The sequence below is a fragment of the Manacus candei genome, unplaced genomic scaffold (assembly GCF_025592945.1).
Source record: "Manacus candei isolate 608988 ecotype Guabito, Panama unplaced genomic scaffold, ASM2559294v1 h1tg000043l, whole genome shotgun sequence".
NCBI classification, from domain to species: Eukaryota; Metazoa; Chordata; class Aves; order Passeriformes; family Pipridae; genus Manacus; species Manacus candei.
Genome location: NW_026138091.1, coordinates 6,330,337 through 6,349,042, shown reverse-complemented (window position 1 = coordinate 6,349,042; position 18,706 = coordinate 6,330,337). Strand labels below are relative to the sequence as shown.

Sequence of the window (18,706 nt, the reverse complement as noted above, 5' to 3'; positions counted from 1 at the left end):
CATTATGCATGTTTCAAATAACATAATGTATGAATAGATCAGCTTGGTTGAGTCGGATAAGCTGTCCTGAGACAACAAATGCACCTTTGTTTCCTGAAATACTATCCACAAACCCAATTTCTGGGTAAAGGCAAAAGTTGAAAAATGTTATAAAATCTACCTTCAGACTTTAGAAGCCTTGCAAGAAAATGTACTGCAAATAGAGAGAAAAAATACTAAATAACAGTTTACCAAACAAGAATATAACTTGTAACTTTTGTAGTCTCCTGAATAGTTGACTAGATTGAAAACAGAGGAAAAGTCACTGATTGTTTGCTCTGAATATACAAGCCCTTCACAAAGAAGTTGTCATGCTACCTTGCATTGGACTCTTGATACACAACCCCCTCTTGCCATACCATGTACTGTTCCTAATATTTCAGACCTTTTATATTGATACATAAGCATCAGAAAAATTAAGAGACCTAAGAGAGCAATGCTTAAGTGACTGCGATGAGGGAGAGGGGGCAGAGCAAATATCATCCTCTTCCCATTTTGTCTCCTCTTCTTTAAATGCTGTCACTATTGATAAGGTAAAGTTGAGATCAGAATGCTGCAGCAGTGTAGGAAGAATAAAAGGACACGGAATGGTGGCCTTGTCACAATAGTGGAGTCTTTATTAACAGAAGAAAGTTGTTAGTTCTTTCCCACTTTTAGCTCAGAAAAAAAAAAAAAATCAATGTCTGTTTCTACTGAAGTAGGAAATTGTGAACTGGACAATGCAACTGGAGAAGGGAAGAGATGAAGCTGAAAAGAGCCTCTTCCTACAGAAGCAAGTTGTCATATGGCTCAGTCAGTCCTCCCCTGAAACCTCACCCTTAGGTAAGTTAAAACGGATGGCAAAACACTGGCTGAAGAGAGTGATGCATAGCTCTGGCTTCAGACTGTCATCCTCCTGACAACTGCCATAGATGATTATGCCACCCTGAGGAGCAGATTGCTTTGCACCGCTTGGATTTCTAAGGCATAATCTCTGATACCAGAATAGTTCACTCTACAAATCAGACACAGATCAGATATCTGGTTTCCATCAAATTCAGAACCTATGTGATTGTTTAAGCAGCAGGTGGAAAAGGTAGCATAATAGAAACAAACATATACTATAAAGCCTTTGTAAAGGACTCCTTTTGTTGTTTAAAAAAAACAGTTGTGACCACATATCAGGAGAGCACTTTGCAGCATGCAGCCATGACGTTCTTCCTTCAGTACTAGGCAGCCCCAAACTATATTTAGCCTCCTCTATAACCATAGTGTCATGTAGATAAAGCAGACTGAAAGAACCTATAAAAGCTCACAGCTGACTTTATGCACAGCAAACCTTAACAGGGACTGTAAGAAAAAACACAGATCTCAACTATTCTAATACCCTGCCCTTTACTGAGAAACACTTTCCAAACCATCAGTCAATACATTCGCTTGACCTAGTCTCCAAAATTTCCTCCTCCTTAAAAACACTCTATCTGCATGGTGGCTGCACTGAGTTACCAATGCCACAGGAGGAGAGGTGGCTGATGAGATCACTTCAGCAACAGCACCATTTGACACAGCCTCGCCTTCATCAGCCACTTGTTCCTGGTCTTGTATTGCCTCCTACTGACGCTGCTTTTTGTAGAGTACAGCTGTAAAGCAATCCAGCTGAAAAAAATGGTGGAAATAGGAATATTTTCAGTGTATCTTAGCTAATTGGTCCCCCGACCCACTTGACTACACAGTGCAGCGAAGGTGCCTCAGAGCACCGAGTCACCAAAAAAGCACCACCACTGCCACTAGTTATTTTAGGCATCTGAAATAACTCACTTTAAAAACTAAGGCATCTGAAATAACTCACTTTAAAAACCAAGTCCCGCATTCTGGATCAAAAAACGGTAGACCTTGTCATCTTCTCAGGAAACTGCTGACAATCTGCAGGACGTTTAGCAATTTGCTAATGCAATTTTTATACTGTATACGTACACACATCTTATACACATAAACATTTCAGTAAAAATGACAGTATTTAATTCTTTCAGTGCTGGCTTTTATGCTTGTACTTCTAAAGTGTCTGCATTATCTCCCCGACATTTTGTACACAGTTCCTTGAAATACAGCTACTACAGCACTTTGCAGGTAGGTGGCAGAGTTACAGTGGTGGGAAGTTTCAACTAGGCAGTTTCATAATAGCACAATTACAGAATTTAAAAAAACCCAACCAAACCACAACTCTGACAGTGCCATTTAAGTTATACAGTTAGATTTCCTCCAGTTTCTTTAATCTACTGCAACCTTTTCGCACTCAATCACAACATAAAGAAATTTTTTTTGACAAAGACCAGTGAAATATGGTATTATTAGAATGCTGTTTAGAAGATCAATTACTACTTTGAAAATCCCTCTAAGGACTTTTAAAATATGTATTTCAGCCAAAATCAAGTACGTTTAAAGTAATTTTCTATTGTAAAGAAACATGAATTACTTTTTCCATCAACTCAAACAGAAATGTGGTTTAGATTCAGCAATATGAATCAAATACTCAGTGGCAACTAAAAGTTTCATATTTTCATTTAAAAAAGAGTTGCTCAAAGCAGATCTAAAGCAAATTACAAATAAAAACTTGCAGTACCCATATATGTGTTCAAATCCCCCGAATGTAGAACTTCCCTGCTGTAACCATGAGGTTACATTCATGTTGCATATTTAGCCAAGTTCCTGCTCTCTGTCTACAAGCAAGCTTTTAACCTGGATTATAGATCCCACCTAACCAGGCTCTCAAAAATCTTTGGTGGGACATAGAGAGCTCTGCCCCACCTAAGTGAGTTGTGACATTGTACACAATACACTGGTAATTGACTAAGAGCTACCTTCCAGTTAAGACTGGGGTTTATTCCTTCCCTATCCTCCATTTCACCTCAAAATCAAACAGGATGTCTTAAAATATCTGGAGTTTAAGTGAATGTTTGACTTTATCCTGGACGCCATTGAAGGAAATACCTCACACAGCCAGTACTATTTCAGGAAGGAAGGAACTGCTAAATAAAAGATCAGTGCAGCATCTGCCGTCTCTCACTTGAGATTCAAATTTTTATCTGGTCACAAAAGCAACAGATTAATAAATCTGTAAAACAAAGATCAGGGTTAGGTCATAGAAGCACAAATAACAGACTATTTAGTTGTGAAAATCATATTCTCTTATGGAGGAAGGAGCAAAGGCAGAACTCACACAGAGTGAGGAGAGGGTATGTCAAGTGCAGCAATGGTAGGCTTGATGAATGAGGCAGAGTATGGCTGTGCACCTAAAGACTGAAAATAAACTGACTCTGAAGCTAGACCTTTAAACAGAAGTATTTTGCCAGTTTGATTATCTCCAGGAAAATCAGCCTGCTTTCCCACTGGCAGCTACTTGGAAGTTATCTGATTTACAAACAAGCATGTTAAAAATAGCACTGTGCTTACTGTACAGAAAAAACTAAACATTTTTTTTTTCACATTTAAACCCAAGAAGCTCCCCTCCACAATTCCCCACAACACGTATTAAGCAAAATAAAGCCTACATCATTAAAATAGTAAAGAAATAAAACCTGACTGTTCATTTCATTCCATTCCTGGTTAAACACATCCATGAACACTTTCCTCTGCATGAATCAATTTTAAAGTAGTCCTATCTAAATGCTAACATTTAGATAAGTTTGATACCAAAATCTAGACTCATTTATCTAATAAAATAAAAAAAATTGAGAGCAGCAGCTATTTTTTAGCAGGGCTATAACCAACTTAATGGAATTTTTAAAGTATAAGGATATTAATGGCATGTAATTTGGTAATACGTGATCTATACATCTTACCAAGTCTCATTAACTGTCAATGTATGTGAAAACAGAAGATGCACTGGTATTTCCTCCAACACCTGTGTAGCTCTTTACCTGAGCAACAGAGTACCTTTTCCGTAACAGTAAAGTAACAATAAACACACTGTATTTTTCCAGAAAATCTAAATTTTCTCTCACACTGAGTTCTTCTTATTTGATTTTAGCACACTACAACCTAGTGTAATTACTTTGAAAAGAACAGATCTCCTTTCTTATGCCCAAGTTATCACAACAGACACATATCACAATTTGTGGGCAATTACGCAATGTGGATCCCATCTTGGAGAAAGCTGGACAAAGGTTATGCCCTGTATTGATGACTGGTACTTGAAAAGGCAACATACTACAGGACCAGTGCTGTAATGATTTCCATCCTTGAAATGAGAGATATTTTAAAAACACAAGCTTTCAGGGCAACAAACTCTTCCATCTGTCATCGCATGTTATTGCCAAGTAATATACACCTAACTGTAGCTAATCACATAAAGGGCATTTGATATGCAATCATGCAGGATTTTAACCTATGCACACATCATAAAGCATGATAGATGAGTACCATTTTAAGAGGCATAAAAGGCTACTGAAAGTACATATGAAAATGAAAATTCTTGTTTACTTTATTAAAACTTGGAAAAGATGTTAAACAAAACTGTTTTATTTCCATTCTGTGCATATGTGTTCTCTAATTTTAATAATAAAAGAATCAGTCTTACTTTCAATTATTTAGGTCCTATAATATTTCTGTTGCAGACAGCAGCGAAATATTTTTTTGTTCTCTTTGTGAATTAAAGTCAGATTGACACTCTTTTTACTTGCAGAAGTTTCATGAAGGCTTGGTGTTGATTTCAGCACATAAAATTTTTGAGGTTACATGTGCAAAGTCCATTTTCGCTAATTACCAGATGTTAAAAGCAAAATGAATCAGTGCAACAGAAGTAATTTTACAGAAGGATTTAAAGGATACAATAAGTTTACAGAATCCTTTGGTTATATTTACTAAAAGAGAAGTTACACTGACAAAGACCACAGTACACAAAACATACGGTTTAATTATTTTTAGGGTTTCCTTCAGTGTTTTCGGTGCTCACAATATAAAAGATGAAGACCCTCCCCTCCTCAAGAAAACAGATAACCAGAGACAATTAGTCTACTCAAAGGCACTCAGCTTGCTTTTTAAGTTAAGGAGACACCACGTTGATACTCGTTTCATCATCTGCTGGCCTAACAGTCTTTTCAAATTCCATTCAACACAATAAATAATACTCAGTGACCAAGCACAAAATATGTGGGAAATTTATTTTGTTGAGTAAAATATTCACGATCTTACAAAACTGATTCTACCAGACAAGGCCTTTGGCCAATTTTGATTTTTTTTTCCCTTTAACACGCTGTGCCTTAAGCTTCTTTCTTTGCCTGGAATTCATCCATATCGGGTACTGTCCATGCTGATCTAGAAGAGTTTTTTTGTTCCGCTTATTATCCAGGTCCATTTTGCCGTCATCTGAAAATGAAAGGTATTTATAGTGAGTAAAATACCTGAATCAGCTTCATAGATGTTCTTTTGTTTTTAGATTCCCCAAAATATCCCCTAGACACAACAGTACTTATACATAGAAAGCTGAAGGGTTTATATACAGAAAGCGCTTTCCCAACCAATGCAACCGCAGCCCGGGAACTTCAACAGTTGATAGTAAATGTGCAGAATTTTCCCTAAAGGTCCTTGTCTGGGCAAAGTATCTTATTCTTTAGTCTCCCATCTGTTCCAATACTGTGTCTAAAAATATTGTGCGTGGTCTCCACCACAGAGACACACAACCATACAGGAAGCCATGGGCTTACTGAAACATATGCACAATCACACATTTTTTATGATGTAATGTTTAAGATCTGTTCTAAAAAATTAAATTAATCTGAGTGGAAGATGAAGACAAGTAAAGAGAATAATAAAGAAAAAAGCTGAAATACGACAGTACAAACAGTGAGCCAGGGATGCCACACTTGCCTCAAGGAGCAAGTATGACATCAAGTCTAACATATTTACAGGCAGAAAGACAGGCTTAATCTCTAGGATCAGGAAGACTGCCCATGACCTGCTCACTCTCAAAAACAGCATCCCTAGCTAGCTAACACCCCATGAACGTTGTGCCTTGGTGAAACAACAAGGTTGCAAGAGGAACACCTTGCTACGTACTGATTGGAACTGTGCTCTGTAATTTCATTTCAACCTTGTTTCCAAACTATCCGTATGCAACTCAAAGCTTTATCACATTGTGCCTGTATGTTGTTAGGAGATAAAGCTCATGAGGAAAATGCTAATGTGCTGCTTCTATGGTTGAAGCATTGCTGACAGTCTACAGTAATGCATCACAGACGTGCTCAGGGAGCCCTAAGTTGGGATACAAATACTTGCAGTCAGCAGAGAATCACCCTCAGGGCCCTACTGCCTAGTTGCAGAACCAAAGGCTGATCCAGCATGGGACAGGCAGCAAAAACGTTCCAGCTCCAGAAACCTCACAGGGTATCAGAGAAACACGAGGCCTTCTTAACAAATGACAGAGGAGATACAGCCTCCAATAACACAACAACAAAAACCCAGCAGCACACACATAAGCTTCTTCTCAAATTCCTGTCCTATCACGACAGGTTAATCTGTTACACAGATTAAAAGCACATTCACAATAAATGTCTGCTGCAACATAAACTAAATGAACACTCTTGGACAAAAAATACCAGTTGTTCACACAGCATAATGTTTTCATTGTATTTTGCAACCTCAAGGATGCTGTAGGAATCAGTAACAGGAAGAAACCCACTGAGCAGAAGTTGTCCAGGGACATAAAGAAAATCTATCAAAGGGGTTAAAGACAGAGAGAAGGACCAAGAAAAAAAAACTATAAAGGTTGGTTATTGAAGCGACTCAATAGATACGACTATCTTGAAAAATATGTACATCCCCACAAAGTTTTAAAAACGGCTACAAAACCACTATTGACCAAAGGCTAACCAGACCTTTCATTATTTTTTTCCTAACAATACAGACTGAAAAAAAAATTAAAAAAGGAATTCACAGGGTGCTGTGAAAAATACCTTAAGAGTAACACAGTAAAATGTCCCTAATATATACTTGTAACACTTGGTGATGCAAACTCCCTTATGTCCACACTTACTGCTGAAAAGTCCTTTCAAAGAAGACATCGTTATTTTCACAAAACTTGTAGTTGTTTGTGAAAGACATATATTCTTGGGTATTTCTGAGGCTGTTATCTCTCTGCAAAAGCCAAGTGACAATGGCCACTTGTAGAGAAGTTGCCAGCAGAGCTGGAAGGAGGTGCAGGAATGACAGACAGCCAGGCATTTGCTTCAGAAAGAAGGTTTAAAGCAATGATTTTTCCTCCAGATTCAGCATCAGAAGACTGACAACATTTAAAAAACTTTTACCTGGGTTATAGAACAAATGAGAACCATGGATAAAAATTCATATTATAATTTAAGCTATCCTTAACTAGGAAGGTGGTTTTATATAGCATTCTCTTTCCATTTTCAACATCATAACATCTTAAGTGCCATAAACTAGAGAAGTAAAAAAGACTACGATTTAGTTTGGACTTCAGTTTTTGGAAGAGAAAGTGTCTTTGTGACTCCTGTCCAGTATGCAGCTTTTTTCCACTTGCTGGGTAACTGCCCACTTTCTTTACTGATTACTTTCTATTTAAGGCAGAAAGAGGAATATGGCGTTATCTGTAGACACCTAATACCACCCATTCCTGTGCCACGTGCAATGCATCATTAATTAGTAAACCAAAACTAGCTCCGTACTTTCCCTACTTTGAGACAGTACATTTAAATAACAAAACACCACTATATTCTTGATAAAAATTTCTATGAAATTACTTTAGATTTAGTTTATATGTTTAGTGTCCTTCTTAAATTAGGGCGCAAATTATATCCTACCTCTTGTTTAGCAGCAAATATAATGCTGTGACTGGAACAACTGCTAAGCGATGAATCTTCACTCACCTGATGTTTTCAGAGATGTCTCTCTATAAGGTACTACACAGTACATCTCCATAAAATACATTACATATTTTACATACTAAGAATCAGATGTTAATAACTTTGTTCCACAAGTGACCGCATGCAATATGGATGCCAACGCTGCGAAATGACCAGATTCAGTGCTTTAACAGCATCTTTTAGCTTTAAAAGATAAAAGTTTTCCAACTCACTATTCTCAGCCTGTAATACTCATACGCCTGATCCCCACAGCGTAAGTAACAGGAACAGTCACAACACCGCAGGACGTTCCTGCACCTGGGGGACTTCAGGAAAAACCACCCAGAGCCCAACTCACCCCTCTGTTCCAGCACTTTCTTGGGGGGCACCACGGTCGCCACCTCCTTGACCTCCTCCATGACAACATCCGCGTTGGTTCCCAAGATCTTCTTCAGCCTCTCCAGCTCCTTGGGCGCGTTCTTCTTCCTCTTCTCCGCCCGCATCTTCCTCCTCCATTTGCTCCGGAGGCTCTTGGCCATGTCCTGCGCGGAGGGCAGCGGGCGCGGTGAGCGCGCGGGGCTGCGCGCACACGCCGTCACCGCCCCCCCACCCCCCACTCACCTACCCGCGCACGAGGCCGCCGCCAACACCGGAGCCAGGCCGCGCCGCCCGCGCGCATGCGCAGGATGACGCTCAGTCCCGCCCCTGGGCGCGGCCCCGACCTCCGGCCGGCCGGGGCAGGCGGGCCCTACCGTAACTCTCCGAGCGAGCGCGCAGTACCCCCATCGCGCCCCGCGCCGGCTGCGCTGCGGGATCTTATCCAACCACCGGGGCGTGCCGAGGGCGTGGGGATGGATGAACAGATAAACACGTGCTTCATCACAGGGAAAAAAAGCGAGCTTTTATTCTTCGCTACTGCCACGCATTTCTAAATCAGGCAGAAGAGAGAAAGCATCACAGTTGCTCAAACCAACCCGCAGTTGCACTTCAATAGCATGAGTCCCGTTCCATCACGGAAAACACACCTTGTCACAGCTTGTGGCAGGACACGGATGATTTCCCAATTACTGCGTTGCCTCGTCACTAAGTCTCACTGACAGGCCAGGAGAGCAGTAACGACACTGCGAAGGAAGTAAGAAAGCCTTTCAAAATTGTTTTTACCCTGCCTGCCCTTCTAGGATCTCCACAGTTTGGGAAGTAGCGACAGTCACGGCACCTCTCCCCAGCCAGCAAGGGTCTGCAAAGGTCATTCTTGGCACCCTGAAGTTCTCCAGTCTTGGCAGCAAGAACAGACAAAAGGCTTTCCAATTTTTATTGACACAATTAACCTTAACATACAGAAGTTGATAAAATCCCAGAATCTATCTCCAAATGATTTTTCAGGACACTGAAAGATAGGCCATAAATAATACTAAAATTAAAAACATTCTTAACACCCTCACAGCTCCATAGTGACAGCCCTTAACAAGAACAGAGTATCTGTCAGGGACAGATAACAAAAACTAAACAAAACAAATAACAAAACCAAAAAACAGAAAAATATTTAGCTTAGTAATATTTAGCTTAGCACAATGGCAAGCTCAGCCTACCCTTATGTGATACACACATTTATGATCAATCCCAAAGGAAACATTTCCAGCAGCTACAGAACAGCTGTAACTTACTCTGGAGCAATAAGAAGTTGGCAAACTTTTTCATCATTAATTATGTCAAGTGCAAATTAAGAGATTAAAAAAGTGACTGTAATGATGACAGCATGTTAACTGCATAAAATACATGATCTAGAGAAGAACTGTAGCTACATAAAAAGACTTTTTTTCTCCCCTAAGGAGGGATTAGTATTCATGGAATGAAAAAATAATATAGGTTCAGTCTCTAGAAGACAGAACTACTGAGTTTGCAGATCATCCAAATTGTGCTATAGTTAAACCACACCACTTTTGGCTATTTTTTATTAAATGTTTCCAGTAAACGCAGCAGGTGTAAGAACAGATTGATGATGTCCAAGTAGAGATTGATTGCAGCCAGTATGTACTCTTCAGGGGACAATTTGTGCATCAGCAAGTGAGTGTCATAAATAATAAATCCACAGAACAGAAGAGCTCCAGCAGCAGCAAACACCAACTCTATTGTCTCACTATAGAAAAACAGCTGGAGGTAGACAAAATATGAAAAAAAAATGGTAAATTTCATTTTCTTTTTAATATTAAAACTATGCATAATGATATGCCACACTTATAACACAGTCCTCCTACTGTTATGTACACACAAACACGGTATTATGATGGCATTTCAATGTCCTTATTCCATGTATTCCCCAGTCACTGTCTCTTTAACTGAGTAAAAGTGCCTCCACACCTAAGAGGGCGGAAACTCTGGTCTGCAGGGTATTAACAACAATTAGAAAAACAAAATACAGCTAAAACCCAAATGATCTCCTTCCCATTCTCTCAATCAAGTAGTGGATCTCGACTGATAAATTTTGTCAATCAACACAAATACTCCTTTAATATTGGCAAGAACAGCACCCACCAAAAATCCAAATTGGAAATGACTGGTTAAAAGATCACCAGTGCGATCTAGAATAGCCATGAATCTGGTTAGGAATTTTCCTTAAGTTACATTGAGCTGTCCAAAACCTTTTTGTTCTACCAGAAGTTAGTAAAAGCTCAGGCTCTGAGCAACCTGGTCTAGTGGAAGGTGTCCCTGCCCATGGCAAGTGGGGTTGGAACAAGATGATCTTTAAGGTCCCTTCCAACCCAAATCACTCTGTGATTCTATGAATATCTTGTAACCATGAACACAAGGTATCTTACCCTCAAGAAACCTGAGAGGATTAAAATCCACAAACAAGCAAAGAGTCTGAAAAAAAAATTATAAATTGTGAGCAACAATATACTTTCTTTTAAACTTAAAATATCCTCCCTTCTTACAAAACCTCTTCTTAGATGTTAACTGTTCATTGGTGTCAGCAGTAAGTTTTATAAAGTTGTCAAAAGTTACTTTCTAACTTTAATTTTTTTAAAAATATTTGAAACAGCTGCCTTCTGTCTCAGTGAAAACTCCAGGTAAACTAGTTTTCTAGTGGTTTTAAGAATCATAATCACAGAAAAAAATTTACCAGAAAAGCAGAACTGTGTAAAATTAATAATTTAAGATAAATAAAACCCCCACCATTCCCTTGAAGCAGGTTCTTTTGACCTGTATTCCTTATTATAGCTGCAAATCTTGCTTTAAGAAAGAAAAAACAACCTTAACAGAAAAGAATTTTCAAAAAATCATCAATATGACAACATACCCTGCTCCAAACTTGCTGAAGTCTCTCTTTGACTGCAAAGTATATGCAGTCAACCCAAGAAATACAGCAGTAGTAAGAATAAAGGCTTGCAAGACGATGGAGACATCGTAGAAACTAACTATAAACAGAAAAAGTAATCTGTCAATTAAAGAACACTACATCATGTATTTGCTACATTATCTTTTGAGGAAACAGAAGTTTAAACTTTCACAGACAGGAAAAAAAATCTTAACTGTGAACAAAAAAAAGTAAACTATAGCTGAACTTGTCTTTGCACTACGAATTCATGATCACAGGATTCAGGGGCCTTGCACTGAGTTTGACAGTTACTTGATAGCTGTAGCTTCTTATATGGAAATAACAGGTCTTCCCTACTTACAATTAAAAAAACACTGCCAAAACAAAACAAAAATATTTTAAGCATAGGTGAGATCTTAAGGGAAAAGCTATCTGAATTTTTCATGATATTGAAGCAAGGGGAAAAAACAAAATTCTCTCCAAAGGCTCAAAGTTTTGATTAGGGGATAGGAGGGGAAAGGTTACAGAAATGAGTGGAACCTTTTTCTTCCCTCCTTCCTCCTTAATCTTTCTTTTCCCCAAGTGACTTTTTTTTTGCAGGTCATAAGCCACGATGAAGAGGTTTCAGCATATGCTGGAAACTATAATGCAAAGTGATGCCACGATTTGTCCACACACCACCCCATTTCACAACCCTAACCATGAAGTACAGAACTCTCCAAACTCAAATTCCCTTTGAGGAAACTGAGGGGAAAGATAGGGATATTTCAACTTTAAGTTCAGCTCTGCTAACAGCTGCCTTATAGGAAAGAACATTGATAGCTATACTGAAAGAATTCATGGCACAATTCATTTCTCACTTCAGGCTGAAACTACAGTTTCAGTTCTTGATCAGAATCCAGTTTTCTCCCTTGATTCCCTGTTTTTTTGCTAAACTCATATCACTGTCATTAAAATTTTCAAACAGGATCATTTTAGTCACATCTAAAAAACTCTAATGGCAAGTCATACAACAGACTGTATTCCTTTTCCAAATTCTTTATGGAATCAGACAATAGGATGGCTACCATTTACCTGTAGTGGCAACTGTCAGTGCTTCCAGCAGCGTCTACAAAAAGCAAAATCAAAAAATTACATGGATTAAAAAAACAGACCACAAAACACTTACTTGGAGACTTCACATGCAGTGAGTCCCATTCTGCTACATAATCCCAGCACATTACATTAGGTCTCCTGTTAAATCTTTGTATATGAAAATATATCTAGTTTTCAACAAGAAAATGGCAATCGCACTGTCTTACTGTGTGGAACTTGTGTTTCATAAAAAGTAACTTGTGTTACTTGTTTACATACAAACTGAAAATGAGTGAGAGACCGCCCCTATAGAAAAATGCCATTTACATTTTCTACTCAAAGCACACAGCATTCTTATTACATTTCTTACAAACTATTCAAGAAGCTATACAATTAATACACTCTTAATATCTTGTTAGACAGCTGTCTAACAGTAACATAAAGTCTCTGCATCAGCTTCCTTTTCCCACTAATCCTTGTTTTGAAACAGCTAATTTTAAAACACATTTTGAATGTCTGGGATGAAGGCTAGTATGGACCCTAATTTTTTCTAAATGATAATTTCAAATTGAGTTTCAACATAATAGAACATGAGAAAACTCTCTATGTCATGAACCAAGGGCTCAGAAATAACAGAATATTTAACCCATATTTTGTTTCAACCAATTTATCACACAGACATTTGAATTCTTCCATTCCTATATAATGTAATGTTATTTTACAAACTCCCACACCACATTTGGCCAAACTGTTACATCACTCCTTGTTACAGCTTCACTTGTTAAAAGTTTTTAAACGTTTTATTCACCTGCAAGAGTTCAAAAGTCAGGAATCATATAACTGTGTCACCATTTAAGTAATCTATTATTTATACAGCAAAGCTGTCTTTCCGTTTTACACAAATACAATTTAGGCAACTTCTAAAGCATCAAATTCTAACTGAGCTACTGTGACTCTTCAGAAGATTGATTTCTACATTATCCAAAATATCCAAGAGCAATCATTAGCCCATATCTAAAAGCTCGCAAAATCAGGCAGGAGACTGAAATTTAAGGACAGCTTCGACTCACCTGCCTGTGCTGGAAACATGCTCAGAATTTAGCATCAAAAAGACAACAATTGAAGAAATAAAAACATAGGGCTGCTTTGGGCCTCTGCTGGAGCCCATCCATTAAGCAAATAAGGTAACAGGAATGCCTCCTCCTTCCTACTGAGCAGTTTCATAGACAAATGCCTAACATCAACAGAACAACAAGAGCAGATACGCAGATTTCTACACACATCAAGAAACCTGACCCAGAGCCTATCCAGGAACAACCTGTGGACAAAATCAGATCTTCATAAGCACATAGGATATCTTTCAAGGAATACAAGAAAAACTAATTACCTACCACTAGTTTCATGGAGTTCATCACAATGCAAAATATTCTAGGGACTATTAAAATTGAATTTATAAATACTTACAAATCCAAACAGCAGGTATAAATTAAGAGGGTGCTGGTGTCTGTAGAGGGTTAGTGCCACAATTATAGCCAAAGATCCAAATCCAGATATCAAAAGCAAGGCAGGCCTGTAAAGTTCCATACAAAAAAAAAAAAAGTAGTCAAAATTAAACTCAAATATTTGGAAGACTAAAAAACAGTTTATATAAACCCAAGGTTTTTAAGTGATCACCTAGACACAGATATCCAAAATAAATGTAATGCAAGTCTATAACAAAGCTGTTCTAAAACATATCATTACAGATAATCAGTTAAAAATACTCACAAAAAATAACATCTTTTTCATACTGAAGCTAAGGACTACCCAGGAATCCATTACCTGGAAATGAATCCATATAAAGAAGAAAATCCATCTGTATGAAACTAAAAGTATTAAAGTATATGTCATATTTTGCCTATTATGAGCTCCACACTCAGGGAAGTGTTTTTCATAAGCATCTGACTGCAACAAACACAGGCACTAACTGCACCAAGGAAAATCAGTACTGACCGGAAAGTATCATTAAATCATTCAGGCAGCCCTCCAAGAAAAAAATAGACCAACATCAAAGACAAAAATCACAACAGTTCTAAGTGAGAAGGTCAATTTTAAATTATCAGATTTAAGTAGAAAACTGTAGTTTTACAACATCTGTTGCATGTACTATAGCTTATACAGAAGCTGAAATTTTCATATAGTGTTTGAGCCTCCTTTTTTATTTGGGCTTTGAAGTGAAAGTAAAAGCCAAGTCCGCAAAAGCACTTGGAGAAAAACAGAAACTGGACTCCTTTCCTAGCTGTTCCTTTCCCTGGCCTGTTCACCACAGTTTGGATATTGAGATTTGTTTTTTTATCATGAAAATTGGAGATGCAAAAAGAAGAAAGCCCTGGGGAATTTTAGCAGACCAGTTTTCAGGGAAACAACCAACCAACACCACCCCCGAAAAAAACCAAAAGATGGGGGGAGGGAGGAAGAGGAACAAGATATGATTCTGCTTTTTGGGACAGGTACCTATAAGCAACAGCATTCCAAAGAGATTCTGAAAGTACTTAGGCCATAAAACAAGAAATGTCAGTAACTGGGATGTTCTGCAACTCATGCATAAGTTTGCATAGCTTAAATACTAAAATAAGCATTATTAATAAAGCACTGATTAAAATAAACTTTCACTATAATAAAATTTCCATAATAAACCAAAGACAAAAAATGTCAGAGAAGAAAGATTATTTCCTAATCAAGTTACAACATTTCTATTACAGAATCAAAACAAGGGGTATAAAAATTATTAGGAAGACTGAAGTGTTCCAGAGCAACGAACTACATAAACTATACTTACCACATGCTAACCACTTCCATTTCATTTGAGTATTTACCTTTCATGAACAAATGCCTGCACTCCCGCAGAATACAGAAAAATTGCAGATGTGACTGTGGTCAATAGAACTTGAATGGAAAGAATGCTGTAGACTTTCCGTAGAAAAGCTAGAATAAGGAAAATAAAAATGAAATCACTTTTGAGTTACACTTAGAAAGTTCAACAGTAAATCAGATACAAGTTTTCATTTTCATAAGGAACCATTAGAAAGTCATAGTGAAAAAGCACAGAACAGTGTTGTAAAAAGCAGTTTTTCCTTAAAAAAATTGACACAATTTTTACATTACATTTATTACATTTTTATTATCACAATATTAATTAAACAATAACAAGATAATAAAAAGAAATATAAAAAAAATTTGCAAGGAATTTACTTTGGATATATTTAAAAACCTATGTACACCTATGTCTCACTATACTAACAGCATACCTTCTCCATCATGTTACTGGTATATAATGGACCTAAATGCTGGAAGATTAACTTGGAAGTTCTGTGGAGGGCAGAAACTGCCATAAAGTTTAAAAAGGAAAACTTTGTATAGTAATATCTATTTGATTGCCCTTCCACCATGGTAAATATTGTTTATCATCAGTTGTGACTTGCACTGTACTGAATGGGTATCTACAGACACAGATTGCAGGAAAAAATAAAAAAATCCCAGAACTAAGCTAACAGGCTTCTTAATTCTAGAGTTATGGAAAGCGGAGAGTAGTTCAGGACATACAGATATATCATACAGAGATTCTCGTTGGGAATGCGAGGAGATCAAACCCATTGGGCAAAATGCTGTGAAAGGAAGAATAAGCTTACAGGGAGAAACGATTCAGTCATTGATAGCACAGCCTAAACAAGTTTAAGAGCGCATACTACGAGGAGCTGAATTACCTGCTTGCAGCAGGAAGTTAAATACACTTGTAAGCCGTGACGGACTGGGGCCTACTTGATTGTGATAAACTGAACAAACCCAGAAGTAGCCTCCTAGCTAGCACAGCTTTCTCCCCACATTACTAGATGCATCAGCAATTTTGCTAATGGCATTATCTCTTTCATATCTCCTATTGCCCCCTTAATTTTTCAAACAAGGAAAAATTGTATTTTTATAGGGAAAGGCTTCCTGATTACCAGAAATATCTGATAAAAAATTTCACAACATGCAGCTGTTTTTATTCCAAAATGCATTCACTAACACTGTAAGTATTTCAGTAAAGAGTAATGATTAGACACATTCTACGAGATTATTCAATGCATTTGAGACCTGCACATGAAGAGTAAAGCAGTATTTCATGGGAATTAATATGACTCAAGGTACGCCAAGTGCTTCAGCAGAAGAGACAATATTTTATCACCTCATGGAAGAAATCCAAGTCCTTCAGTCTCATGGTTAAACTTCCATAACTACAGACACTGATTCTAGCACTGATACTGATTCTGTATGAGTCACAGAATCAATAAGGTTGGAAAAGACCTCTGAGATCATCGAGTCCAACCTATGACCAAAAGCCACCGTGTCCAACAGACCATGGCACCAAGTGCCACGTCCAGTCTTTCCCTAAACACCTCCAGGGACGTGCAGCTTTCCAGGGTCTATGCACCTCACGTATTATGTCCGGGCTTCAAAATCCGTCACTCTGGGCAAAGTCAAGTCTGAATCTACAGCGGATTAACCCCTTCTCATGAGAAGACCTACTCCCTTCACGCTTAGATGACAAAACCTTTCGCCGGCCGCAGTCCCTCACCCTTGATGTTTAACCTGGACTAAGTAACGCCCTGGCTCCGCACTCACAACCTGTACCCAGGTTAAAACACCGCTCAGAACCTCCCTTCAGCCCAAGGCCAGAGGCGATGGGGTAACCCAGAGGCACTTGCTGAGAGCGCGGCACCCCCCGACTGCCCAGCCGGGGGGGCAGCGGGGGCTGTGGCGGGGGTCATGCGCAGCCCGTACCCATGCGGATGTGGAGGCTGGCCGCGGCCACGCTGTTGCCGTAGTTGAAGTCATCCTCGATGGAGCCCCGCGGATACCGCTGCTCCGCCGCCATCGCCGCCCGCGCCGCTTCCGGGAGGCGGGGCCGCGCGCCGCACCGCCGAGCAGGGCGCCCCGCCGAGGGCCGAGCGCGTCGATCGGGGCTGCCCGCTTTCGTCTCGGAGGCCGCGTCCTGCAGCTGTTTTAGGTCTGGAAAGGAAGTTCCAGGGACTGAAACAAACCCGCCCTTTGGCTGGTTTTCATTTCACCTTTGATTCGCATCTGTCTGCCATGCGGAAAGAGTGCTCCAGCGAGCTGGGGTTGCCCACAGCTACAAACAAGTATCCGCGTTCAGCAGTGCCTGATGAAAAGGTGCTTCGGACGGTGATGCTCCCTGTCAGTGTGTACCCCACTAGAGACGAGAGTCACTTCCATAAAACTTTAATGCGAAGCAGGCTTTTATCGCGGCTCTCTCCGAGTTCTGTGTCCCGTCCTTCAGACTCGGTGTAATTCCACAGAACCCAAAGGTGCACGTTTCTCAGGCGTCACGCAGCACTTTGTACAAGCGGACCTTGTGTTTGTGGAATTGCCCCCCAAGAGCTGGCAAAGGTGGTAGCTCGCGCTGAGGAATCCACAAAAGCTGGGGTTTTGGGATGTGGGGTGGGAAGCGCAGTATGTTATGTTTTTAACTTGTGAATATTATCTAAAGTGTGCCAAGACACTGAAGCGATATCAGAAATGTATTTATGAGATTAGACGGGAAGTGCTTTTAAAAATTGGAAAATAGAGGCCTCAACTGTACGCAGCTTCTCAAGGGAGAAGGAAATAAATTATATGATTGTATGGTGAAATAATTTTGAGCAGTTTTTCTACTGAGTTGACTTAAGATACTACATCTCATTTGCAGAGACAAAAAATATGAACATGACTTTATATTCGGGGAAGTATTTATGTTTTTCCTAACATAATTTTGCATTTTTAGTTGCTGCAGAGAAGGATCTTTCAACTTTAATCCTGAATTTAGAGACTGATGCATTCTTTACATTGCTGAATAGTAACTGTTTTGAAATAATTTTGCTGTCTGCTTTGTTTTGCATGCCTCTGCAGAAGAACGACACTGATGTTCTCGCAGAAGAAGCATTCAGAGTTCTGGCCAAGCATCTGGTATTGCCTTCTCCTAATACATGCAGCGCAGTTTTCTTTAAAATGCCTCTTAGAGATGGCCTTGCTTCTGTGTGAGAAACCAGAAATTTCAGAGCATTGCTGCAGAGTTGACTCCTGCAAATAGTTTAAGACTAGAGATGATTGAAGGACAAACATAATAGTAGTCTTCGAATACTTTATAAAAGGCTATTGCAGTTCTCCAGCTGTGGAGAAAGTATGCCTTAAACTGCAGTAGGGAAGAAACTTGGGAACTTTTAAGAGTTATCAGGGTAAAGCTGTGGAATAGTTAGCCGGGGTTTAGGCACAGGCTGGGAGATAGGAGATGGCAGGAAACAGGCCTTTGCACTTTCACACAACGATCTCCTGTGTAGAAGATGTTAGTCTGATATAAGCCACCAAGAATCAGTAATGAGCTTATTCAGAAAAGCAGGAGACAAAGCAGCAAAATAACTCAGCAACA

The 18,706-nt window shown here is 39.1% G+C and overlaps 2 protein-coding genes across 2 annotated transcripts; both read right to left on the bottom strand.

Moving 5' to 3' along the window:
• Nucleotides 1–5,148: 5,148 nt before the first annotated feature.
• LLPH (LLP homolog, long-term synaptic facilitation factor) lies at nucleotides 5,149–8,599 on the bottom strand. Its single transcript, XM_051795868.1, has 3 exons — nucleotides 8,496–8,599; nucleotides 8,233–8,416; nucleotides 5,149–5,382 (listed from the first exon to the last, which is right to left on the bottom strand). Exons 2-3 carry the CDS (start codon nucleotides 8,411–8,413, stop codon nucleotides 5,219–5,221), a joined length of 345 nt encoding a protein of 114 aa, XP_051651828.1. The 5' UTR covers nucleotides 8,414–8,416; nucleotides 8,496–8,599; the 3' UTR covers nucleotides 5,149–5,218.
• Nucleotides 8,600–9,172: 573 nt separating this feature from the next.
• TMBIM4 (transmembrane BAX inhibitor motif containing 4) lies at nucleotides 9,173–17,212 on the bottom strand. The gene is made up of 7 exons (XM_051795857.1): nucleotides 17,065–17,212; nucleotides 15,120–15,228; nucleotides 13,729–13,834; nucleotides 12,265–12,298; nucleotides 11,173–11,290; nucleotides 10,691–10,736; nucleotides 9,173–10,025 (listed from the first exon to the last, which is right to left on the bottom strand). Exons 1-7 carry the CDS (start codon nucleotides 17,156–17,158, stop codon nucleotides 9,819–9,821), a joined length of 714 nt encoding a protein of 237 aa, XP_051651817.1. The 5' UTR covers nucleotides 17,159–17,212; the 3' UTR covers nucleotides 9,173–9,818.
• Between the last annotated feature and the right edge of the window lie 1,494 nt (nucleotides 17,213–18,706).

What these genes read in the sequence shown, in the direction of transcription:
- LLPH (XM_051795868.1), bottom strand. Translation starts at nt 8,413, where the DNA reads ATGGCCAAGAGCCTCCGGAGCAAATGGAGGAGGAAGATGCGGGCGGAG. An exon ending in GAAAGTGCTGGAACAGAGGG is followed by an intron (nt 5,383 to 8,232) that starts GTGAGTTGGGCT and finishes TTTCATTTTCAG; the next exon opens with ATGACGGCAAAATGGACCTG.
- TMBIM4 (XM_051795857.1), bottom strand. Translation starts at nt 17,158, where the DNA reads ATGGCGGCGGAGCAGCGGTATCCGCGGGGCTCCATCGAGGATGACTTC. An exon ending in CAGCCTCCACATCCGCATGG is followed by an intron (nt 15,229 to 17,064) that starts GTACGGGCTGCG and finishes TCCTTATTCTAG; the next exon opens with CTTTTCTACGGAAAGTCTAC. An exon ending in TCCTCTCAGGTTTCTTGAGG is followed by an intron (nt 10,026 to 10,690) that starts GTAAGATACCTT and finishes GTCTACCTCCAG; the next exon opens with CTGTTTTTCTATAGTGAGAC.